Raw genomic sequence first — 21,893 nt, forward strand, 5'->3', positions numbered from 1 at the left:
TATAATCTAAGAAAATTCTTAATGATATCATGGAAGGATTTAGGAGTAATTACAAACTTCAAAGATTTATTATAATTGGTATCTGCATGAGTTACCATATACATGGGTTTTAAGTATTTTAATAAGGAAATAACACATTTAGAAATAAAACTTAGCTGTTTACCTTCTAAGCAGAAGGTTAGTGAATTGAGAAATAAGTTCAAGTAAGGGCCATATCTTTCTTCTGCCTTCAAGGAGTCTTTTGTTGAAGGCAGTTTTTCAGCTAAGGTATTTATTGCAATGAGCTCTTAGTAATTGAATTTAAAAAGTTAGAATTCTAGACTGGTCCAGTGGAGTACCTTTTCTGTCTTCATCTTGCCCCTTTCATAGAATTTTAAGATTATATATAAAGCTTATAATAGTTCAACACAATTTGATGTTTGAAACTTGAACTTTATTAAAACAAAAAAAAAAAACCCCGACTTTCTTCAAATTGGTTGCACTCATGCCTATAATAATGAATCCTAGCACTCTGGGAGGCCGAGGCAGAAGGATTGCTTGGTCTCAGGAGTTTGAGACCAGCTTGAGCAAGAGTGAGACCCTTTCTCTACAAAAATAGAAAAAATAGAAGGTGTGGTGGCACAGACCTATAGTCCCAGGTACTTGGGAGGCTGAGGCAGCCTCCCAAGGATCACTTGAGCCTAGGGGTTTAAGGTTTTAGTGAGCTATGATGATGCCACAGTACTCTAGTCGAGACAACAGAGGGAGACTGTCTCCAAAAAAAAAAAATTGGATGTAAACTGTATTCAGAATAACATTTTAAACTATTTTATCTTTCAAGAATTCAGTTTTCTTTTTTTTTTTTTTCTTCCCTCTCTTACTATTAGACTTCAGGTGATTGGGTTCTCATTCTTATAGTGTGCCAACCTAATTTGAAACAGGGCAAAGTTATAAATACATATTTATAACTCTGATAAGAGATGGGATTTCTGATTTAAACCATAGGAAGTTCATAACTTTATCTTTTCTTGTATCTTAATCTTTATCAAATTGACATATGCTTTATAATGACATTCTCTATAAAAGAAATTAAGTTGATTGATCTGATAGTTGATCTAGTTATTATAAGGTCAGAGGTTTTTGTTTCCTTTCTCTTATTATAAGCTCTTATTGGTTGCATTTAGAAACTCTAAGAGGTAATAGGCAGGAGAATCTGTGCCAGAAGAGAGTGCCTAATAGGGAATTCCTAAAAAATAAAACCAACCACCACCAACCTCTAAAGCTATGAATGGCTTAATTCTTGCTCAGGGAGAAAGAATTAAGGGAATGAGCTATATGTTAAGATTTGAATACCTAAGTTTTCTGCAGTGAGCTGATAAGTGATTTTATCATGCTCTTCATGTTTGGCTAAAAAATAAAAAGTGCAGGAAAACTAACTTTATCTGTTTGTATTATCTAGTATATCTTTATGTTTTACAAATTTAGAGACTAAAATATCAACCCAAGATAGTACAAGGGAGAGCTTTGTGATGGAGTTGTTCTGTATCTGGATAATGGTGGTGATTACATGAATCTACACATGATAAAATCACATATACACACATTGTACTAAAGTCAGTTTCTTGGTTTTGATATTGTACTATAGTTATGTAAGCTGTAACCTTTGGGAGAAACTGAGGGAGGGGTGTACAGGACCTCTGTTTACCTCCTTTGCAACTTCTTCTGTATCTATAATTATTCTAAAACAAAAAGTTAAAAAAAAAACAACCCAAGATTATCTAGTTGTTCCTATGTAGAATTCTGCAATATGCTATTTCTTTGCAAAAGCAAAAGTATTAATAAGCCATAGCTGCAATATCCTACTTTTTCTAATTTAATCTAGCCATATTCTGTCTATAGTTGTTAGCTAATTATAGAGTGATTAACCACCCAGGTTTGCTTGAGGCTAAGCAGGTTCCCAAGACACAGTGCTTTCATTGGAAAAACAGGGAAAGGCTCTGGCAAACTGGGATGAGTTGGTCACCCTATTTGTGGAAGACATTAACTGGAGAGAGGCAGCCTATGGGCTAGTACTGATAAAGAGGGGCATTAAATATTTGGGGTTCCGTATGGCTCCTTCTGAGACTTGACTTAAAATCTGTGTCTACTGATGCTGCTAGGAATATCTCTTGAAGCTTGTCATCTGCCTTTTTACGTGTTTCTCAACCTAAAAAATATCCTATAATCTTTTAGATGTTTTGATCTCATGTGTGTTCCATGAGTTTTAGCACTGCCATTTTTCCTTAGTTGTAATGAATTTTAAGATATTCTTGTAGTGCTAGAAATAACTTGATTTACATTAAGGCAAACCACTAACAACTTATGAAATATGTAACCCATTGATTTTTAAAAAAATAAAACCAAGTTTATGTTAAATTGTTTATGAGTTGACTTGTCTTATTGGTGGGAAGAATACAGTTTTCAAATGTATTAAATAACAATTAAAGCATGGCTTTTTAGTCATAAATACAAACTAATATGAAATGTTCATTTCTTGCCCTCTTTTACTGTGTACTTTTATTCTTAGAATTCTTCTCTTAAAGTCTTAGGTACTTAATACAATTCTGTGTATAGTGTGTTTCTAATTACCAAGATAATCATGAAATGATTATGGGAAATTACTAATGTGTCCTCTGCACAGTGACTTAATCAGACCTCAAAGACAGAGTGAACATGAAGTAGTAGAAGAGCTTGATCTGTATTGGTGTACTCATTTTTCTGTATAATTTTGGAGAAGCTGAAGTAGGAGAAAAGAAGTCAGAGGTAGAAGTGCCTATAGGGAGATAATATAAGTAAAAAATTGTTTTATTGTGGGGTAGGGGGTTAGTGTTCTTCTTTTAATGGAAAGTATTAGTTCTTAACCTCTTTTGGCTACGGACTCCTTGAAAATTGGATGAAAGTTTTGAGCTCCGTAAGAAGAAGTTATTATACTTATTTATATGTAGTCTCCAGATTAAGAACTTCTGCTAAAATGGAAGGCAGGTAGGTTAAGAGCCTATTGAGTAAGAGAAAACCATAATGTCCTGCATTTGTATAGCAGTTTACAGTTGCGAATGAACTTAAGTTATTTGATCCTTAACCAACCTTAAGAAATTGGCTGTGTAGATTCCTTTATTCCTAACTTAGATTAAATAATTAAGGCTCTAGCTTATCTCTTGAGTTGGCAAATACTGTGCTTACTGAAAGTCTACTTAGTTTGTTAGGCCCTGTGGCAGGCAGTAGGGATAAAGAGGACAAGCCTTGCCCTCGAAGAGATCACAGTTGAGTAGAGCAGTCTGATTTTAAAACATTTAGTGTGAACCTACATATGTTTAGTCTTTATTCAGAGCTCTGTTAAACTCTGCCATGTTGGTTTTTAGGGACTATGGAGGAGAAATAATTCATTAAAACTAAAATATCAGTATGTTTTTAAACAACACCATCTTTTGACGTATCACATCGAATTTGAGTGTCATCACATTTATAGGGAATGGAGATGTTTTCTAGGAAAGACACTCTAGAACTTGAATACAAAGAACTTGATGTCCTTTATAGGACATGGGAGAGGGCAGCTGGTTGAAATTGTAATTGGTTAAATTGTTTTGGGGGCTCTTTATGATTTTCTTTCAAAAGGTTGACATTATTGTCATATATGTGAGAGATAATTTTGTGGTTTTGTTTTTAAGCATTTTTTTGAGATAACCGATGATCAATTTGACTTCCATACATACTGCATGAGAAAGATGACCCTTCGTGCCTATGTTGACCTTTTGAGATTAGAAGATATACTCAGAAGACATGCCTTTTATTTCAAGGCTGCTAGATCAGCGATTGAAATATATTTGAAATTGTTTGATAATCCCTTAACCAATGAAAGCAAACAACAAGAAATAAATTCAGGTAACTGAAAAAAACTTTCTTAAAAAGATTTGAAAAAAACACTAAATTTCAGAATGTCATTTTCATGAACAATATATAGAAAAGTATATTGTCAGGTGGATATGAAGACAAACATTAGATAACTGATAATGCCAAAAAATAAACAAAAGTGTCTGAGGTGAGGGGAGGCCTTAACAAAAGGGGGGTGATGATCTGTTGATGATGCTTCTAAATTGCCCTAATGGAGTGACGTGCAGTTTTTCTTATTGTTACCTTCTGAAAGACCACTCTAGGAAAAATAAGAAATGTCTATGGGCTGGTTTCATTTCTTCTTCTTTTTTAAAATTGTAATTAAAAACAGCTTTGAGCCACTTAGGGAACAGTGAGAATATCTGCAGAGCTTTTTATTCACTAGAATGTTAACATCTAGGAATATTTTTGAAATAGCATGGAAGCACATTTCTAAGCTTTTATTTCTAATTTTATATAGTGTTTATCATAGGTGTTTATATGCATTATCTCACTTATCCTTAGACTATTCCAAGAAGAGGCTAGTTGGTAATATCAGCCCCACTTTATGCAGTTAGGGACTTGACACTAAGAGGGGTGAAATGATTTGCCTGAAGTGGTGTATTATGTAAGAGACAGAACTGGGTTAGGTTAGTTTTGGTTAATGCAGCATTTACTGGTTGCCTTTTGTGTATCAGGTTTTGTGCTAGTCACTGGGAATACACTTTCTAAAAACTTCTATTTAGTTGCCTATACTTTTCTAAAAATTTCTGTGTAGTTGCCTCCCCTCTCCCAGCCAAAAAGAAGGTAATACAGTTGGCCCTCTATATCAATTGGTTCTACACCTGTGGATTCAAGCAACTACAGATAAAAAAAAACATTTTTTTTTTTTTTTTTGAGACAGTCTCACTCTGTTGCCCAGGCTAGAGTGCCGTGACATCAGCCCAGCTCACAGCAACCTCAAACTCCTGGGTTCAAGCAATCCTTCTGCCTCAGCCTCCTGAGTACTGGGACTACAGGCATGTGCCACCATGCCGGGCTAATTTTTTCTATATATGCTTTTAGTTGGCCAGTTAATTTCTTTCTATTTTTAGTAGACAGGGTCTTGCTCTTGCTCAGGCTGGTTTCGAACTCCTGACCTTGAGTGATCTGCCCACCTCGTCCTCCCAGAGTGCTAGGATTACAGGCATGAGCCACTGCGCCCAGCCCAAAAATATTTTTTAAAATGATTGCATCTGTACTGAACATATTTTTTGTTATTTCCTAAACAATACAGTATAACAACTATTTACATAGTATTTATATTGTATTAGGCATAGGTATAGACTTTAATATGGTTCACCAAAAAAGGATGTCATTATACAACAACTTAAAGCAAAAGGAAGGTGAAAGAAAGATCTAAAGCTGATCTAGAGATCATTTGAAGCATACTGCATGAGGATAGAAGATGTGCACAGGTAATATTCAAATACTATGCCATTTTACATCACAGGCTTAACCATCCACAGATTTTGGTATCCTTTGTGGGTCCTGGCACCAGTCTCCCACTGATACCGAGAGATGACTGTACTTTATAGTATGAGGGAAAATGCAAACATTGACTTAGAATTTTGTTCATTTGGATATCTGTAGAAAACCTGTCAGCCAAAGAATTGAAGAAAATGCTTAGCAAACAGAGAAGAGCTCAGAAAAAGGCTAAATTAGAAGAAGAGAGAAAGCATGCGGAAAGGGAACGTCAACAAAAAAATCAAAAGAAGAAAAGAGATGATGAAGAGGAAGAAGCCAGTGGTCTTAAGGAAGAACTTATACCTGAAAAATTAGAAAGGGTGAGATTAATTAACTGTCTTTGCTATTTGGTAAAATTTGTGCTATTTGGTTCTGTTCTGGCCACTAACATGATTTATTTAAATCTATAAATGAGAAGCTATTTGCAGTATTTCAAGCTCATTATGATAGCTGTCAATTACCTTTGAATGACAATATGAAAATTATACATAGAATTATAGTTGTGATAGGGCAATGGCCTTCCAAAGGTTGTCTGTGTTCTAATCCCCAGAACTTGTAACTGTGTGACCCGATATGGCAAAGGGGAATTAAGGTAGTAGATTGAATTTAAGGTTGTGATTAGCTGACCTCAAGATAGGGAGATTAGCTTGGATTGTCCATGGGGACATGATCAGAAGGAGCCTTAAAAGTGGAGGGAGTTGCCAGAAGAGGTCAGAGTGACTGATGTGAGGATTCAGCCTGCTGTTGTTGGCTTTGAAGATGGAAGGAGGGGACCACAAGCCAAGGAATGTGGGCAGTCTTCAGAAGCTGAAAAAGACATTGAACGGGTTCTCGCCTAGAGCCTCCAAAAGGGAATATAGTCCTCCTGACACTTTGAATTTTAAGCCCAGTGCGACAGACCTGTTTTTGCTGTTTACCCTACAGAACTGTAAGATGATAGAGTTCATGTTGTTTTAAGTCACTAAATGTTTAGTGGTTTGTTGCACCAGCAGTATAATTGCCTATTAAATATGGAGTCATTTTACTTTATATGTCTTACTAGATATGTTTTAGCTACAAAGAGATAGCACTTCATCTCCAGGATTTTTTCAAGGTGTTGATAGTTATTTGGGGACCAGATTTAGGAAAATATTTAGCTTTCTGGTTCCTTCACTGTAAATCTAGTATAGTTGACTCTTGAACAATGCAGGTTTGAACTGTGCAGGTCCACTTATATGTGGATTATTTTCAGTAATTATGTTGGAAATTTGTTATGGAGATTTGTGACAATTTGAAAAACTTGCAGATGAACTATATAGCATAGAAATTCTGAAAAAATTAAGAAAAAGTTAGATATGTCATGAATACATAAAGTATATATAAATACTAGTCTATTTCACCATTTACTACCATAAAATATATATAAAACTATTGTAAAAAGTTAAAATTTGTTAAAACTTGCATACTCAAGCACTTTAGACAGTACAGAGCACCATTGACAGTCAAGAGAAATGTAAACAAATGTAAAGATGCAATATTAAATCATAACTGTGTGAGCAGTTCCTTTCTCCAATGAATTGCATATCTCATTATAAATATGAGAATTATAAATTCTCATAAAATTATAAAATTATAATATTCTGACATATTTTTCATCATGTTTAATACAATATTGTAAACCTTGAATAATACCATGGGATCCATATGAAGTGCCACTAGTGATGCTGGTAGTGCTCCTAAGAAGCAGAGAAAAGCTATGGCATTACAAGAAGATGTTGAATTTCTTGACATGTACCTTAGTTTGAAGTCTGCAGCTGCCATTGCCTGCCATTTCAAGATAAATGAATCCAGCGTAAGGTCCACTGGAGAAAAAATGGAAATTTGTGAAACTTGCTGTAGCTATGCCAGCGATGCAAAATTTTACACATTTTATGTTACACTTTTTTATCTCATGTTAAAAATGAAGCTTTTATATGGGTGCAGGATTGCTGCAAGAAAGGCATGCTTAGACAAGTTAGTATGATTTGAGAGAAAGTGAAGCCATTAAAAGATAACTTAAAGCAAAAGGAAGGTGATGGATTTAATCTAAAGCTTGAGAATGTAATGCCAGCAAAGGATTGTGTGATAATTTGAGAAAGAGTTTTGGTTTTTAAGGCCATTACTTTTTTCCCACTTATGTGGTGGTATTATATTTGACTTCTTATTTTAGATGTTTTTAGATTTCCTTAGATGATATAAGGGAAGGAGTGGTATACCATCTCCTTAAGTCTATGGAATATTTTATGTACTTTTTAATAAAATTACCTTGATTTTATATCAGAAAAACAATAGACCTGTTTCTGTTTTGAAAATTACTGACTGTGTACTTTGATTTATTTGCAGATGGTTTTAAGATACTTTCTTGCTCCAATCTGAGCAAGAGCTAGATCCCGTCTCTACTAAAAAAATAGAAAGAAATTAGCTAGACAACTAAAAATATATATAAAAAATTAGCCAGGCATGGTGGTGCATGCCTGTAGCCCCAGCTACTTGGGAGGCTGAGGCTAAAGGATTGCTTGAACCCAGGAGTTTGAGGTTGCTGTGTGCTAGGCTGACGCCACGGCAATCTAGCCTGGGCAACAGAGTGAGACCGTTGTCTCAAAAAAATATACATATATATTTTTTTCTTGCTTATTTGATTATATGAATAAAACTGCCTAAATGTCTTCAGATATATATTATTATGAAATTTTGGGGGGAAATTTGACTTGTATAGCTGTTTTTAAAATAGAATAATTTTCCTTTCTGTTTCAAAATAGGTAGAAAATCCATTAGAAGAAGCCATCAAGTTCCTTATACCTCTTAAGAACCTTGTTGCTGATAACATTGACACTCATCTATTAGCATTTGAAATATATTTTAGAAAAGGTAATAGTTTGAGTTCAATTTATAATCCTTTTATATTTGTGACCATACTCAGTGTGACAAAATCTTTGTCAGATCTATTTTTGTTTCTTAGATTTTTATTCAACCTTCCACAAAGTCCCTTAATCTTAACTCTTTTCCTTGGCTACTCAAAACTTTTCTAGATAATAAATTAGAATATTACTATCAAATCCAGTTTAAGAATAATGAATGTGTTGAATAATCATACACATTGTTTACTCAAAGCAATTTTTCATGAATTTTCAAGTTTTTCTTTAGAAAGCAATATTTGTCTTTGATAACCAAAGTCATCTTTGAATGTTGCTTATGAATGTTTTTAAAAAGGTAACATTATGTTATAGAATTTAAGAGAGGCTAAAGTGAAGGAAATATCACATAATTAATTATGCTATTATTTTTATATTTTTTTCTGACACAGGAAAGTTTTTGTTAATGCTGCAGTCTGTCAAACGAGCTTTTGCCATCAACGGTAATAACCCATGGTTACATGAATGTTTAATTAGATTTTCTAAATCTGGTAAGTATAAAAAAGGTAATGTTTATTGAGAAGCAAATATGAGCTGTCTTCCATTAAGCTGGACATTTGCAACAATGTAAAGCAAAAAGAAGAATAATGTTTATAGTATTTAAATGAAGAAGTGTCTATAAAATGTTAGCCAAGAGATGTAGAAATTAGTGCATATTTAGACTAGAATGTATTTATATTTCAAAGGAATAATAATATTTTTACTATGTTAAATATATCAAGCTTAATAAAAGGCTTCAATAGATTTTTTTTCAAAAGACAGATTAAACTCAAAACCAAAAAATCTAAATGTTTTTGTTTTATAGTGTCTAAGCATAGTAATCTTCCAGACATTGTGAGCAAAGTTCTATCTCAAGAAATGCAGAAAATATTTGTCAACAAGGATTTGGAAAGTTTTAATGAGGATTTTCTCAAACGTAATGCTACCTCTCTTCAGCATCTGCTTTCAGGTTTGTATTTAGCTCCCAGGGTTAAATTGTTTATGGGAGAAAACAAACAAAGCAGAGAAAGAGCTTTAAGTGCAAAGATATTTACTGAAATGTGTGTAAGTATAGAGAAAGAAGAATGGGAACAGATTTAATATATGTCCCATAATAGGGAAAACAGTGGTAGATTCATCGGCTGTGGTACCAGGTAGTCATTTAAATGTGATCACTTCAAAGTGATGTTTATTCAAAGGGTTTGTAATAGCAGGCAAATATTTTTATAGTATCTTAACAGAATTGAACATATTATACCATCACAATGTATGGGAAAAAGGCTGAAAGGAAGTGTGTACCAAAGCTTTAATGTTGCCTTTAGGTGTTGTGGTTATGAATGATTTGTTTTTTCTTGTAATTTCCAGGAGAAATATAAACTGGGTTTTATTTTTAAATAGTTTTTTAATTATTTTCTTTATGAATATATTAATGTAAACATTTTACAAAGATTAATACAAACATTAAATATTAATATGTTAATACAAACGTGGATATGCTCCGTGCTCATATGTGACAGTAATTTGTTCCTTAGATGTTTTATTTTGGAGTATCATCTTTTTTCACAGTTTTGGCTGAAATATCCATCGATGCGATAGGGCAGTCCATATTTACATTTTGAATTATGTCATTTCTAAGGGGAGGAAGTTGTTAAGTAAGTGTTCTTATTATAAATATTTAATAACCATCTCTTTGTGAAGGAAAAAAGCTCTGATTTGTAGTGTTTTTTCATGATATAAATACTGTCATTGTGGCCCCAAGTTATCAATGGCATGTCACTGAATAGGAAATTGGGAAGAGATGACACAGTGGCTCTTAAGAGCTTTTGGTCTCCAGCCCACTGCTAATTAAACATTTGAAATCACATTTTTATTTTAAGTCACTGCTAAGTATGTATCAGATCAAATATAAGGCATAGGAGTTTATTCATTTTGAAATGCCTTGGTATTTTAGGTGCTAAAATGATGTATTTTCTGGACAAGTCAAGGCAAGAGAAAGCAATTGCTATAGCCACTAGACTGGATGAAACTGTAAAAGATAAAAATGTAAAGGTAAGATTTATCACGGGCTGATTTATAGATACTGAGTGATCTAACAAAACGTGTGTCTTTACATCATAATTCTTAAGTGGGCCTTCAGAGTTATGCCTGGATTTAAGTCTCAGCACCAGCAATTGTGAGCCAGCGTAACTTCAGGAAAGTTATGTCTCTTAGCTTCCTTTTCGTCATTTTTAAGATGAGGATGACCTACAGAGTCAGCATAAGAGTAAACTGAAACAAAATGTGAAGTGCTTAGTGCCTGGCACATAGTAAGCACTCAGTAAATGTGTGCTATTGTTATTAATAAAAGACACTTTAATTTTTAGTGATCATAGTTTTAGAGGTTCCCTTCCTTAGATATTAGAATGTTACTGCTTTTACAAAGGATTTGCAGTTTGTTTGTTTATTTATTTATTTATTTATTTATTTATTTATTTATTTATTTATTTTTATGGCCCCAGGTGAGGTCTGATGCAGAGTTGATTCTTAATATCCCTTTTTGAGGTGATTACTTAGTGTAGATAACACGAAGTTATTTTAGACTGAGGCAGCTTTTTCTTGGTCTAATTAAAAAATTGCATTTTTTGATTAAAGTGATTATAACTGAACTTATCATTTCTTGATAATTTGTATTTTCCCCTTGTTTTATTAGACTTTAATAAAAGTTTCTGAGGCCCTGCTTGATGGCAGCTTTGGGAACTGTAGTTCCCAGTATGAAGAATATAGGATGGCCTGTTATAACCTGTTTCCTTTCACCTCTGCTTTCCTGCCTTCTGTGAATGAAGTCGACAGTTCCAGCACAGCACTGAACCATACAGCTAACTATGATGTCTTTGCAAATGAAATTTGAAATCTCATAGAACTTTGACTCCTACAGACTCATCACTGAATTCAGATCAGGGTTTCTTTCCAGGGTGCATTTTAATATAGGTGTGAAATGAAATATTTGGTTAGAAGTTATAAATAGTATATTCTGTAAGCTTCTTTTAGTCTTTATCTGACTCTGCCAGTTTACATTTGTTAAAATTTGTTTAAACATTTGTTAAAATTTTAACATTTGTTAAAATGTTTAAACATTTGTTTAAACATTTGTTAAAATTGCCTGTTTATACTTGTACAGTTTTTCTTAAACTCCCTAATTAACGGCATTGTGGTAGCTGCTGTGTCTGTGTCATAATTATGATTATTTCTTATTAAGCTAACTTGTATACGCCCTACTATATTATTTTCTTTAGATCCTGGTTTCAGTATCTCTGTTTTGATCCCTTGTCTTATTGGTTTTATTATTGCTCTTTAAAGCATATCAGTTTTAAAGTGTCAACTGTGTTAAAAACCATATGGAATTCCTCTTGGCAGATATTGAGGTTTATTTTAAAATTTAATTTTGCCACTTTTCACCTTAATTTCTCATGATTTACCATTTCCTTTGTAATACCCATCAAAGTGATATTTTCTGGTTAATTAAGGGTACTCTAGTTTCAGAATGTGAAGTTTGGTTTGCCTGTCAGTTGTGGAAATTCACTGGTAAATTTGTTGCATCTCTCTCTATACCAGTCTTAAAGACCCACAGGCAAGAATTACGTTTTTTTTTACTACGTTGCTTTGAGTGTTAACACGTAGTTTATATTGAGGTCCTTCAAGGGAGCATATTAGGGCAGAATACAAATTAAAACCGAACATTGTTACTCTTATAACCATGCGTTAACTATTAAATGCATTTTTATATCAGCAAAATGAGAATTTAAACACTCATTAGTTCAACTATTAAGACATAGTATTGTTGAACAGTATATTTTGGGGGGATAGCTTTTTGTTCTATCTTGTACAGAAAACAGTAATGGAATCACTCAGTATGTTCAGAACCCTGTAAATATATCTGTAATATTAATGCTTCCCTTAAAGACAAATATAAATTCAAAAAGGGAGATTTTATTTAGACAAACAGTTCTAATTAAGATGGTTTTCCTTTACCCTAATCTATTTAGATTCACAATTGCTGAAAGAGAAAAAAATTCACTATAAAATAATGCCAGCCTAGATAATGCTATAATAAATTATTTTGTACACAGTTGCTTATTTGTGGTTTATTATTGCTTCACACTATTAATATTTTTCGCAAAGTATTTTTTGAGGAAGTAGAAATTTAATCACCATAATCTTTTCAAGTTTTATGAAGAATATAATTCTCAACACTTACCAACTATATTTTGATGCCTTGGTAACTTGTCTTTTTTTGGGTGTTTTAATAATTTTAGAACTATAGACAGTTCCAGCCTTAGGATGGTTCAACTTAAGATTTTTCGACTTGACAATGGTATGAAAGTGATATGCATTAAGTAGAAACTATACTTTGAATTTTGATCTTTTCCTGGGCTAGTGATATGCGGTATGATTCGCTTACATGAGATATTCAACAGTTTATTATAAAATAGGCTTTGTGTTAAATGATTTTGCCCAATTGTAGGATGACGTAAGTGTCCTGAGCACATATAAGGGATGTTGGGGGCTGGGAGAGGTGTCTCATGCCTATAATTCTAGCACTCTGGAAGGCTGAGGTGGGAGGATACCTTGAGGCCAGGAGTTTGAGAACAGCCTGAGCAAGATTGAGACCTCAAGACCCCATGTCTACAAAAGAAGAAAAATTAGCTGGGCATGGTTGCATGTACCTGTAGTCCCAGCCACTCAGGAGGCTGAAGCAGGAGGATGTCTTGAGCCCAGGAGTTTGAGGTTGCAGTGAGCCACAATGATGCCACTGCATTCTAGCTGGGGCAACAGAGACTCTGTCTTAATACAAAGCAAAAAAAAGGAAGGCCAGGCTAAGCTATGATTTTTGGTAGGCTAGGTGTATTAAAAATGCATTTTCTGATAAAAGAGCCTTGCTAATACACTAACTGAAAAAAAAAAGGAAAAAGCTCACAGTACATAATTGCCCTTTTGAAGAGAAAGATCACAGCACAACTGCCACTTTGTTATGTTAACCATCTGTGGCTTAAGTTGTTTTATTGAGAGTTTGTTTTCCAGCACTTAAAAAGAACTGTGAGCAGGTAGTAGCAGCAGTGTGATTCTTCCCCAGCTCTCACCAGACCACATTCCAAAGACTGGTAAGCCAGCCTCACAGAGAAGAGGAAAAAAGGAAAAAACAGGCACAGCCATTTCCTGCTATTAGTCTGCAACAATAAATTCCCAATAAACTTAATTTTTTCCCCCCATTTTAGCCCCATAAAAAGCCCAAGCCACTTGTCCTCTGGGCTGGCACTTTCTTAACTTTGTGCCAAGCCTCCCCACCGCCATTTGGGAAGTAAAATAAACTTTCTTTATTCAGAACTATTCTAATCTTTGTGTTGAGAATTCTTTCTCAGTCCACACTGAGTTCTTACCCTAGCATCTGGTGCCCTGTACGGGGACTTCCACCCTTTTACTTCTGTCACTGGGAATTCACTTTTATGCTTCTGTCTCAAGACTGCTCCCTCTTTTGTTGCACAGCTCCCAGAACATCCTTCTTGGTGCCCTTAATATCATTTTGAATTCAGTGAGTCTCTTAGACTCTGGAGATGGTCGTATGTTCAAGGTTGAGAGTGGTAGCTTTTGTCTAGGTTTGGTCTAGATGGAAAACCTAGTACTGGTCTATCACTCGGGGGGTGAGGCTGTCTTGGAGGGATCCCTCCTGACCACTCTTCCCCACGAACTTTTCCCAGACCCAGGGATGCCTGGCTTTGGGGGAACCTCTCTAGGTTTCAGTCTGGATCAGAACTTGGGGACACCCATTTTCTGGCCAGATCTCTTATCTCAAGGTTTTGGTCTGACTCAGTGAGGGACAACTGATGTCTGATCAGAACTCTGAAGGCTGTCTGAGTTGGGGATGCCCCCTCAGACCTTTTCCCTTTTGGCATAAGACCATCCCTAAAAATCCTTTTGTTTTTCCTAGTTACCATCATGGGCAATATTCAGTCAGCTCCACTTAAAGACTCCCCATTGAGATGTCTCCTTAAGAATTTAGAAACTTGGGACTTACCAACCTCCACCCCAAACACTTAGTCTTCTATTGCAATACAGCTTGGCCACAGTATAAACTGGATGACAAGGAGATTTGGCCCAAGAACAGATCTCTTAATCATAACACTCTTTTGCCACTCAACCTTTTATTTCTACTAGCTCAGCAAGTAAAGTCCCTGTGTGCAGACTTTTTTGAACTTGCTAGACATCCTGATCTTCACTCTGCCTGCCTCGTGTTACTTCTCACCTTTACATCTCTCCCACTATCTTCACTTCCCAGATGATGTTTCTCTTTGGGCTCTGTGTTCCCTCTGCTGCTGCTTCTCTGTCTCCACCATTTTGCCTGGCATGCTCATCTTCCAGAACCTATGGGCCCCCAAACCAGCCTCCTCCATACCCACAGACCCTCTGGGACTGATAGACCCGGCTTCCCAACGTTGAGATGGCCAAGCCTTAAGTAACTATGTAGCAAGTAAGCAGGTCGATTTTCTAGCTGATGCTGGAGCCGCTTATTCTGCTCTTCCTGAATTTTTGGAATCTCTACTTCCCTCCTGTGTCTCCATCATTGGAGTGGAAGGTACAATATAAAACCCCCTGTGTATTCCGCAGTCCCTCTGCTCACTGGGAGACGAAGTCTTTGCCCATTCTTTTCTAGTACTTCCCAATCGCCTGACCCCTTCCTGGTTCAGTTAGACACCTTACTCCTTTAAAACCACAGGCTTGCTTTCTTTGGACTCCTGGAAAAGACTTAAGTGGGACTTACATAGAACCTTTTTCCCTTGATATGAGCAAATGATGATACAATATTTAAGCCTAAATTCCTAACTCTGTGCTTTCAAAATATAAACTTTATGCTTTGTTTCGCCTAAAAATATCTACTATCCATATGTATGTTTGTGTGTCTATATCACGTGTATGTGCTATTATAATACCAAAATATGTAAAAGCTCTAATTGGCTTAAAATGTGCTTAAATATTTTATCAAGAACATAAGAAAGAACTCAAATGCCTTTTAGTTCATGTGACTTTGATAATCTTTGGTAAATAAAATTAGTTTTTAAATTATTAAAGTTTAGATGTTTTAAGGTCATAATTGATAAGTAGCTACATCCAAGATGGCCACTGAAAAGCAGGACACACTATTGTTAAAACTACACCTATATTTGAGAGTGCTCCTTTACCATCTGGCACCTCCGCTCAAAAGGCAGAGCTAGTTGCCCTTATTAGGGCCTTATAACTAGGTAAAGATCAAAGACTTAACATTTTCACTGACTCTAAGTATGCCTATCACATCCTACACTCTCAACGCAGCTGTTTGGAAAGAGCAAGTACTTCTCACTTCTCAACGTACTTCCATCAAACATGCTAACCTAAGACTCACTCAGCTCTTAAACAGTAGCTTACAAAGTTTTCCTTAAAACTATGACAAAGCTGAATAAACCTCCTTCCCTATGCTCTTTTCAAACCCCACATCTGGCAAAAGGAAGGAATAAGTATTTATCCTGTATGACCTGTACCTTAGTTACCAAGTAGTTGATGAGGGAAAGTTCTTTATAGAATAATTGCATCTAATAAATGCAAAAGGAAAGATACAATTAAAATGCATATCACCATTTTGTAGTCTCCAATAAAATGACGGGTCTAGGCAATATCATGAATGGCTAAAACTGTTAGGTAAAAAGCTCATGGGAACTTTTTAATGAATGCATGAAGATCACAACATTTGAACCCAGTGATAACCACCTGAATTCACTGATCTACCTTAACATCACAAAGACACACACACTTTCCTGTACCTCCTGGTGCGTTCAATAAATTGTAAAACCTATGAAGTTTTCTTGCCTACCTCTCCCCCCCAACAAAAATTTCAAACCTGAATATGAACAAGTCCCTGAATAGATTTAACTACAAGTTTATAGGATATAAACCAAGATGTAGAAACACGTTGGAAGATACGGGGATGCAGTATGCAGGGCCCAGAATGTGGGAAATTCCATAGGACAAGTAACCTGGTGAATTGAACAAACTATGAAGGGAAAAGGAAGAGGGAGCCTATAGATTAAAAGAGACTTTCAGAGATATAACCAAATGCAGTCTGTGGATCTTATTTGAATAAACCAAGTATTAAAAGTATGCAAACAAGAAAAATTGATCACTAAATATTAGATAATATTAAAAAATCATTGTTCTTTTTCTAAATGGTGATAATGGCATTGGGATCGTATTTTTTTAAAGTATATATATATATGTATATACTCAAGTAAAATGAAAAAAAAAATGCTATCTAGCTTTTTTTTTTTCTATTTTAAGAGACATGGTTTCACTATGTGGCCCAGGCTCCTGGTGTCAAATGATTCCTCTGCCTCAAGCTCCAGAGTCACATGCCTCCACACCTGGCTTGGCATCTGCTTAAAAAACAAACCCAGTGGAAGGCAGAAATGGAATGAAGTTGGCCATGTGTTGGTGAGCACTTCAAATGTGGCTATCATGGCTGGAGAACCTAATTTTAAATTTTGTTTAGTTTTTTTTTTTTTTTTTTTTTTTTTTTTTGAGACAGAGTCTCGCTTTGTTGCCCAGGCTAGAGTGAGTGCCGTGGCGTCAGCCTCGCTCACAGCAACCTCAGACTCCTGGGCTCAAGCGATCCTCCTGCCTCAGCCTCCCGAGTAGCTGGGACTACAGGCACGAGCCACCATGCCCGGCTGATTTTTTTTTATATTATATATATTAGTTGGCCAATTAATTTCTTTCTATTTATATGGTAGAGACGGGGTCTCGCTTAGGCTGGTTTTGAACTCCTGACCTTGAGCGATCCTCCCGCCTCGGCCTCCCAGAGTGCTAGGATTACAGGCGTGAGCCACCGCGCCCGGCCTAAATTTTGTTTAGTTTTAATTAATTTAAATTTAAACAGCTACAGGTGGCTAGTGGCTATCATATTAGCAAGTAACATCTAATAGTTCTTCCCAGAAGGGGCATTTTTTGCAATTCCTCCATCCACAGGGATGCCTTTTTCAAATTGTGCGAGGGAGCTATGTGTGCCAGCAGTCGCCGGCTTACATGGGTGCCTGATGACAAGCATTTATTTAGCTGGACTGTAAGCCCCCTAAGGTCGCCAGCCTGCTCTGTCTTGAGTCAGAAGCGCAGAGCTCAGCACAAAGTGAATATTCACAAGTGTGTGGATGAATGCTTGCAGTCACTAAGTACTTTTTTTTTTTTCTTTGAGACAGAGTCTAACTCTGTTGTCTGGGCTAGAGTGCTATGGCATCAGCCTAGCTCACAGCAACCTCAAACTCCTGAGCTCAAGCAATCCTTCTGCCTCATCCTCCTGAGTAGCTGGGACTACAGGCATGTGCCACCATGCCCGGCTAATTTTTCTATATGTATTAGTTGGCCAATTAATTTCTTTCTATTTACAGTATAGACGGGGTCTCGCTCTTGCTCAGGCTAGTTTCGAACTCCTGATCTTGAGCAATCCTCCCGCCTCGGCCTCCCAGAGTGTTAGGATTACAGGTGTGAGCCACCGCACCTGGCCATCCATAGCTCTCTTAATTAGCAACTGCCAACTAGGAAAGCATGAAGGCTATGGTCAGGATTCCATCTGCCAACCTGAATCAGAAACACAGGACCTAAAGTGGGAGAAAGGAATTCATGGATTTTTTTTTTTTTTTAAAGAAAGAACAACTTTATAGTATTTTGTTTCCACTCGCCTCTTGGCTAAGATTGTGTAGTATCTGATCTTACTACCAGTTTAATAATATTCTGCCCCATACCTCTTCCTTGCTCCTCATCCCCCCAACACCGCCATGGGCCCTAGGTCCCAAGCCTCCCTGCCTGACATGTGTGCTGATTCCTCCCGCGTCCGCACACCGGCCACTAGTTCTCTCCTTGCCCTGAGCTCACACTAGATGTCACACCTGGGGGCCCCTCCTCATCTCTCCACCAGGCAGTGAGTCTCTAGGTTCAGGTTCTTGAATCCTCTCACCCATCTGTGCCCCTCTGCCTGGCAGTGTGGCCTTGGCAGGGCTCAGTAGTCTCCATGGACTGATGAGCTTGTGTTCTTTCAGGGACTGAGTATTCTGTTGGGATTTTCCAGTCCCTCCTTCTGCAGTCCACAGATGGCCTTGGCACCTCGCTTCTGCTGCTCTGTGTGTACTACCAGAGGCAGGGGAGCGGAAGGGAGCGGGACAGACCGTGTGGCCGCAGCTTCTGACTTTGGGGAGGATGCACATGGTGGCGATACGTCTGGATGCCCTGCGCCTTCAGCTTTTCCCCCCTGTTGTTCATAAAACCAAATTCCCCAAGCGTGGAGAGGACCTTGGAGGTGGTTGTCAGAGGTAGTGTCTTCAGGAGTGGAATGGAGTCAGAATCTGCCAGGGAAAATTCGCCAAGGCCAGTCTGTCCAGGCAGAAGTGACAGATGTCACAGAGACCCGAAGCAGGTCTGTGGAAACGGTTCCCCGACTGCATGCAGTGCAGTCGCCGAGTTTGGGGGGCCTCCTCCCCCAGGGCATTCTGATGTGGGGCTTGGCCTCTAGCCACATTTTGGGAATCACTGTTCGGGCATTAGAGTCTCTGCTTTTTTGGAAGTGGCAAGAACACCCAGAAGGCTGGCTTTTCTGTGTGCTACCCCGTGTTGGCCTGCCTTCCACCTGCCGCAGTGCTGACCCTCACACCACCCCCAGGAAGAGACCATCCACGCTGAGCAAACAAGCTGCTGTGATGATGAGTAACTGGCCCAGATTCACAGTAAGTGATGAGCCTGGGATTCAAACCCACGCCGGCTCCCTCCCCTGCCCACGCTCTCTCCATTACTACCGATGCCAGTGAGACAGAGAAGTGTTTCTCAAAGTGGGGGACCCACGCTCAGTGTCATAGGGATGTGGCTCTAATTCATCACTTAGTGAGTCAAATATTTCCTTTTAAATTCCCTCTTCTAACTCTTTTAACTGGAAACATCTCAGTTTGGTGCTAGTACATCCCTAATGTCTTCCTAACTCTTGTTGATCTACCTTTTTCACAAAGAAAGGAGGCCTCCACAGTTATTTGTATCTCGACATTTTATAGTGTTTTTTTTTAAGCATTTATATTCATATTGTCTAATTTTGTGGAAAAATAACTCATTTTACATTTATAGCAGTGCTATAGTTGTATTTTTTTTTCTGCTGGCAAGTAGTAGAGCAATATAGTTTTCTTTTAAAATAATTTTTTTGCATGAAAAAGATTAATTGAATTAAGGAAAATTTAGGTAAATAAAAGTATTGACTGGCATGGTGACTCATGCCTATAATCTCAGCACTTTGGGAGTTTGAGACGGGAAAATTGCTTGAGGCCAGGAGTTTGAGACCAGTCTGGGCAAAATAACAAGACCCCCTCTCTACACACTCACACACACACACACACACACACACACACACACACACACACACACACACCTTCAACAGATAGTGCCAGGATAACTATTAATAGATAGCCACATGTAAAAGAATGATGTTAAATCCCTTCCTCACACCATACATAAAAATTATGTCAAAATTAGATCCAGATATATGAACTAAAACTATTAGACCTCTTAGAAGAAAGTGTAGGAGTAAATTGGGAGACCTTGGGTTAGGCAGTGGTTTCTTATACATGAAGCAAAAAACACAAGCAACAAAAATTGGACTTCAACAAAAATAAAAATTTTTATGGTGAAAATGATGTCATCATGGAAATGAAAAGACAACTCACAGAAAGGGAGAAAATATTTGTAAATTATATATCTGATATGAAACCTGTATCCTAAATATATAAAGAACTCTTACAACTCAATAATACAAAGAGGCAAATGAATAAGCATATGAAAAGATGCTCCATGTCATCAGACATCAGGGAAATAAATGGAAATGAAAACCACAGTGAGATGCCATTTTGCATCAACTGTGATGACTATAATAAAAAAGATAGAAAATAACAAATATTGGCAAAGTTGTAGAGGAATTAGAACTCTCATGTATTGCTGGTGGGAATATGAAATAATGAGGTTACTTTGGAAAACAATTTGGCAGTTCCTCAAAATGTTAGCCAAAGAGTTATCACTTAAGATAATAATTTTACTCCTAGAGAAATGAGCATATATGTTCATATAAAACTGGTACACAGTATTCATAACGGCATTATTCATAATAACCACAACATGGAAACAGCACAAATTTCCAACATCTGCTGAATGGATAAATAAATGTGATATATCCATATAATAGGCTATTATTTGGCAACAAAAAGAAATGAAGTACTGATACATGCTACAATATAGATGAACCTTGAAAACAATATTTAAGTGAAAGAAGCCTGTCACAAAGGATATGATTCCATTTATATGAAATGTCCAGAATAGGTGAATCCATAGAGACATAAAGTAGATTAATGGTTCCTACCATTAATCTACTTTGAGGGTTGAGGGGTGTGTGTGTGTGGGTGTGAGAATGGAGAGAAACTGCTAATGAGTCTGGACTTTCTTCTTATGGGGGATAAAAATGTCCTAAAATTAGATTATGGTGATGGTTGTACAATTTTGTGAATAAAAAACATTGAATTATGAACTTTAAATGAGTGAATTATATCTCAATACAGCTGTTTTTAAAAAAGTACAACAGCACAATTCACAATTGCAAAGATGTGGAAACAACTCAAGTGCCCATCAATACATGAGTGGATTAATAAAATATGGCATGTGTATACCATGGAGTTCTCAGCCATAAAAAAAACGGTGAACTAATACCTCTTGTATTAACCTGGATGGAACTGGAGACCATTTTTCTTTTTTCTTTTTTTATTTACGTTTTAACTTATCTGTATTTGTTACAAGTTTTAAGTGGATTGTGACTTGGGCACTACATTTCTATTCACAAGCCTCACTTTTCAAAACAATTTTACAACACATATGGGTAGGGCTTATAATTTTGCTCCTCTAAACAATACTTCTTCTTTGGACAACAAGCCCTGTGTAGAGTTTCAAGTTGCTTTACTTTAAACATACTTATTTCTAGAGAACTAGTAATACATGCAGTGGAGACCATTTTTCTAAGTGAAGTATCACAGAAATGGAAAAACAAACACTACATGTACTCACCATTAAATTGGAATTAATCGAACAGCACTTATGTGCACGTATGGAAATAGAACTCATCAGAAATCAGGCAGGTGGGAGGGGGAGGAGAGGATGAGTAAATTCACACCTAACGGTACAACGCACACTATCTGGGTCATGGGCACACTTAAAACTTTGACTCAAACTGTACAAAAGCGATTCACATAACCAAAACGTTTGTGCCCCAGTAATACTCTGAAATAAAAAAAAAAAATGCTAGTAGTAAGTGGATATAACAAAGTTCACGAAGAGAATACAGAGATGTCTGAAACCCTGGGAAACTCTAAATTGGAGCGTGACGTTCCTCAGAGAATCTCGTGTACCTCTCTGGAGACAAACTGTCTGTACATGTTTCCTTTTTCTTCTCTGTTGTGTTACTCATGGTCACAAGCAGATCAATCCAATTTTGGCCTAGACTGGTAGCTGCATTATTCAGTCTGA

General features: G+C 36.7%; 1 protein-coding gene across 6 annotated transcripts in view; it reads left to right on the plus strand.

The window, feature by feature from the left end:
- NAA16 (N-alpha-acetyltransferase 16, NatA auxiliary subunit) overlaps positions 1 to 12,408 on the plus strand; it is a 54,848-nt gene extending 42,440 nt beyond the window's left edge. For 5 of the 6 annotated variants that reach the window (XM_012764982.3, XM_012764983.3, XM_076009414.1 and 2 more), the window contains 7 exons: positions 3,684 to 3,897; positions 5,518 to 5,711; positions 8,169 to 8,277; positions 8,714 to 8,812; positions 9,127 to 9,270; positions 10,252 to 10,349; positions 10,990 to 12,408. In XM_012764982.3, coding sequence (XP_012620436.1) covers positions 3,684 to 3,897; positions 5,518 to 5,711; positions 8,169 to 8,277; positions 8,714 to 8,812; positions 9,127 to 9,270; positions 10,252 to 10,349; positions 10,990 to 11,187 — 1,056 coding nt within the window. In that variant the 3' untranslated portion in view covers positions 11,188 to 12,408. Of the gene's footprint in view, positions 1 to 3,683; positions 3,898 to 5,517; positions 5,712 to 8,168; positions 8,278 to 8,713; positions 8,813 to 9,126; positions 9,271 to 10,251; positions 10,350 to 10,989 lie in introns of those variants that run through there. The other variant, XR_012922444.1, reaches the window with a different exon arrangement.
- The last annotated feature ends 9,485 nt before the right edge of the window (positions 12,409 to 21,893 follow it).

Source organism: Microcebus murinus, chromosome 13 (assembly GCF_040939455.1).
Source record: "Microcebus murinus isolate Inina chromosome 13, M.murinus_Inina_mat1.0, whole genome shotgun sequence".
In the NCBI taxonomy this organism is placed as follows: domain Eukaryota; kingdom Metazoa; phylum Chordata; class Mammalia; order Primates; family Cheirogaleidae; genus Microcebus; species Microcebus murinus.